At 38.3% G+C, this 3,958-nt stretch overlaps 1 protein-coding gene across 2 annotated transcripts in view; it reads left to right on the top strand.

Annotated features, from left to right (window-relative positions):
• Positions 1 to 3,958, top strand: part of pik3cg (phosphatidylinositol-4,5-bisphosphate 3-kinase catalytic subunit gamma) — a 26,551-nt gene that overhangs the window by 20,371 nt on the left and 2,222 nt on the right. For both annotated transcript variants that reach the window (XM_015378449.1, XM_015378450.1), the window contains exon 20: positions 1,250 to 1,380. In XM_015378449.1, the coding sequence (XP_015233935.1) occupies positions 1,250 to 1,380 (131 nt within the window). The remainder of the gene's footprint in view (positions 1 to 1,249; positions 1,381 to 3,958) is intronic.

Below are 3,958 nucleotides of genomic sequence, written 5' to 3'. Positions count from 1 at the left end.
GATATCGGCCAAAATCCCAATATCGTGCATCCCTAGTTATTTATATGGGATTGGAAAGATAGTGTGTATCGAGGATGACACCCAGACTCTTAACCTGGGGGGAGGGGGAGATGGAGGAACTATCAATTGTAACTTGGAAACTGTCGGTTTTGGAAAGAGTTGATTTGGTGCCAATGAGGAGAACCTCGGTTTTACTACTGTTTAATTGAAGGAAGTTGTTGGTGAACCAGGCCTTTAATTCACAGATGCAATTTGTTAGGGAGGCGGGCGGAAGAGAGGACGATGGTTGCGTGGTGAGGTAGAGCTGGGTGTCATCGGCATAGCAATAGAAGTGGATATTGAATTTACGGAAGATATTGCCAAAGGGGAAGGAGGTAGATGATGAAGAGCAGGGGCCCCAGGACAGAGCCCTGGGGCACACCTGAGGTGGATTTGAGGGTCTTCAGTTGAATGAACTGAGTGCGGTCAGAAAAATAGAAAATAAACCAGTCTAACGGAGTGCTAGTGATGCCAATGGAAGAAAGCCTACTGAGGAGGGTGGTGTGACAGATGGTGTTGAAGGCTGCACTCAGGTGGAGGAGGAGGAGGATGGTGAGTAGTCCAGAATCAGATGCCATGAGGAGGTCATTGGTGATTTTGATGAGTGCTGTTTCAGTGCTATGGAGTGGCCGGAAACCAGACTGAAATTCTTCATACAGGCTGTTGGCAGATAGGTGAGAATGGAGCTGGGAGGCAACTGTTTTTTCAAGAATTTTGGAAATGAAGGGTAAATTGGGGATAGGACGGAGGTTGTTGAAGTTGGTGGGGTCGGCACCAGGTTATTATTATACACTTCAAAGAGGATAATGGTGTTTCTTTTTCTAATTTTTGAAATACATCATCTATTCCATTTGCAAATCTTCTTACCTGCTCAAATAAAAGAACAATGTATATTTAAACAAAATTAACTTTATTATGTTTCAGTTTAATAGAGAGGAAAAAACTAGAGACTGTTTGTTTTCTAAAGAACCCAGAACTTCATTTGTAATCCAAAGTGCTTTTGAGATATTTTTGTTGAATTTTTTTTTTATGAGAAGAAATAATATTTTTGAGGTCTTCTTTTCCTGATTCTGATTAACTGAATGCATTACAGTTTAACAGGAACTAATGAAAAACAGAAGTAAACTGTAAGGGAGCGACATCTTTTCCCCTGTTCCCTGACTCTCTGGCTCGTCTCTCACCATGTTTCCTAACCTCCTCATCCATGTAGGAATGATCGAGATCGTGAAGGACGCCACCACCATCGCTAAAATCCAGCAGAGCGTCGTTGGAAGCACCGGTGCGTTTAAAGACGAAATCCTCCATCAGTGGCTGCGGGACAAGTGCGTCAGCGAAGAAAAGGTGATTCCGAAAACTGTATGCTTTTACACACATGACCAGCAGGGGGCAGCACTGAGCAAATAGAATGGAATGAAACATTTATTGGTCCAAATGAGGAAATCCTGTCTCCTCCCTTCACTTTAATAATAGTTTGAAATAAGTTAGATGAATGTTTAAAAGCTGCTCAGGAACCGAAGTTTACAAAAACATTTCTTTCATAAATATTTAAAACGTAGCTTTACTCAATTATGAAAATGACTAACAAAACAGTTATAATCCCAGCTTTGCCCTTCAGAAGCTTTATGGAATCAAATTGTTGCTTATTTCCTGCTGCAGGAAGCAGCTCAGTTACTGACAGGAAGGAAGCGAGGCTGCGGGTTCATCCTGCCACATCAACGCACACACAAACACACGCATGTGGTACAGCTGCAAGCCCAGCGTGTGACTGCTTCTTTAAAACTAATTTTGCTCTTTCTTTAAAAAATCAAGTAAAAAAAAAAAAGCTTAAAGGTGTGCAGTCATGTCATATTTCTCCACAAAAAAACATCCAGAATCCATTTGATCCTGATAAAATCAGGTTATTTACACCAAGATGGGGTTTAGATTTTTTAGCCTAAATAGAATTACAGCTCTTTGCATGATGAGCTGGCGTAAATAGATGTGGTGCCGTCTGCTGGCAGCAGCGTTAGGAGTAACATTCTCTCCTATTAACTGTGCTAGTTTTTCATTTACCTGTGATGCAGCGGGTTACTGTAACTTGATTGATCAAAGCGAGCTGGAGGCATAGGTGATGCTGATTGGCCACTGATTCAGTGAAAGCGATCCGGAAGGAAAACACTTGTTAAAGTCAAAGGATAAATGTTTCTATGATTTGCTCATTATGTGCAGAAGGTATTGCTTTATAAACGTTGTTTAGATGCAGCTCTGATCCAAAGACGTTTTTCACGTCATCGATCATCAATGCAGATGACAGCAGTGATAACATTTGTATGGTTTTCTGCTCTTTTCATATAGAAATGCTAACATTAAATAGTCCTGTTAGGTTTTTATCTGAAATGATTGAAAATTATCATTATTATTCATCTTCATATTTATAGGGTAAGATAAAACAGATGTTTGAGTTTGTAGATAAAAGCCACTAATGTAAATAAAGTTTGGATTTTTGTTGGCGACTCATGGATACATTGTGACGGTTTTACAAGATTAATTATTTTAGTTTTTTAAGTGGGTGTTTTTCACTGTTTTAGGGGTGCCAGTCAGGTATCCGTCCTGATAAGTAGGATAAATATATTTTTTCAAAGCAGTCACAAAAGGAACATATACTTTTGTGTAGACCCTTATAAAAAAAAGGAACGACAATTTTTTCACAAATAGACCAACAACAAACAATTCTAGTTCTTGTATTTATGAAGAAAAAATATTATATATATATAGCCATAAAAAAATAAACATAAGGAAAGGCAAATGTATTTGTATAGCACAATTCAGTACAAAGACAATACAAAGTGCTTTACATGATTAAAATATAGGAAAATAAAATCAAAGCAAGTAGGAAAAAAATAAAATAAAAATAAAACGCTTCCCCAAATAAATGTCCAATTTTTTCCTCCAAGGCAAAAGGGCTCCAACATAAATTAACTCGCAGCAAGAGCTGTCAATAAACAAAAGAAAAAAAAAACATAAGAACCTATAAACAATTTAAGTCCTACAATAACATAAAAAACACCACAAACAAACACAGAATGGACTTACAGGTCAGATGAGGACAATCTCGCAAAGAGGCCGGAGCAGGAACAGAATTTCTTTTGTTGGTTTCGCTAGATAAATATATTTAAGTTTTATTAGATTTTTTTGGAATGGAGCACAATATTTATTGAAGTTTTATGTTTTCAGTAATTGTAGAACATACAGAGAATGTTTGATCTGTTGCGTCACCGGCTTCCGGCTTCAGCTCGACAGGAACACAGATTGCAGTTTGTTTGTTTATTTTTTTGGGGGTTTCTCTTTTCCTTAATGATCCGTGAGAGTAGCATCCATGCAGCTGAACAGAGGTAAATGACTGACAGCAGGAGGGATTAAACATTCTTTGGATGGACCTTGTTTCTATTTAACTCAATAGAATATGCAACAGTTGTTTCTGCCACACTGTCTGCTGGGAAACTGACATTTTTCAAACTGGAGTTAGGAGCCAGATTTATCAGTGGACTAATCAGGTAAGCGCATGTGATGAAGGCGCGTAATCAAGGCGTTCCTTGAGCTGTGAACAAACAGGAGGGTTTAGAAATAACGGTGTAGCCAGCTCCGTGCAACAAGCAGGTTGTCACAACATGTGACATCAGAACATCATCTGTGAGGTCACATGTTTATTAATACAAGTCAGAAGGTTATTACTCTGTAGTACAAATCACTGATTAACAAAAACCAATTGACCTTGTCTATTTGTAAGTCCTACTTTTATATTTTGGAATGATATTTATACATCATATTATCCTGACCTGCTACTTTAGCAACACAATAATTGGCTTCCTAATTCATCTGCTACAGGAAGAAGAGGATGCATCAAATGCATCGTTTTACTGCTAGCAAGCAAATGCTAAAA

Source organism: Cyprinodon variegatus, unplaced genomic scaffold (genome assembly GCF_000732505.1).
Source record: "Cyprinodon variegatus isolate N-32 unplaced genomic scaffold, C_variegatus-1.0 Scaffold172, whole genome shotgun sequence".
Classification (NCBI taxonomy): domain Eukaryota; kingdom Metazoa; phylum Chordata; class Actinopteri; order Cyprinodontiformes; family Cyprinodontidae; genus Cyprinodon; species Cyprinodon variegatus.
This window is presented reverse-complemented; position numbering and strand designations above follow the sequence as displayed.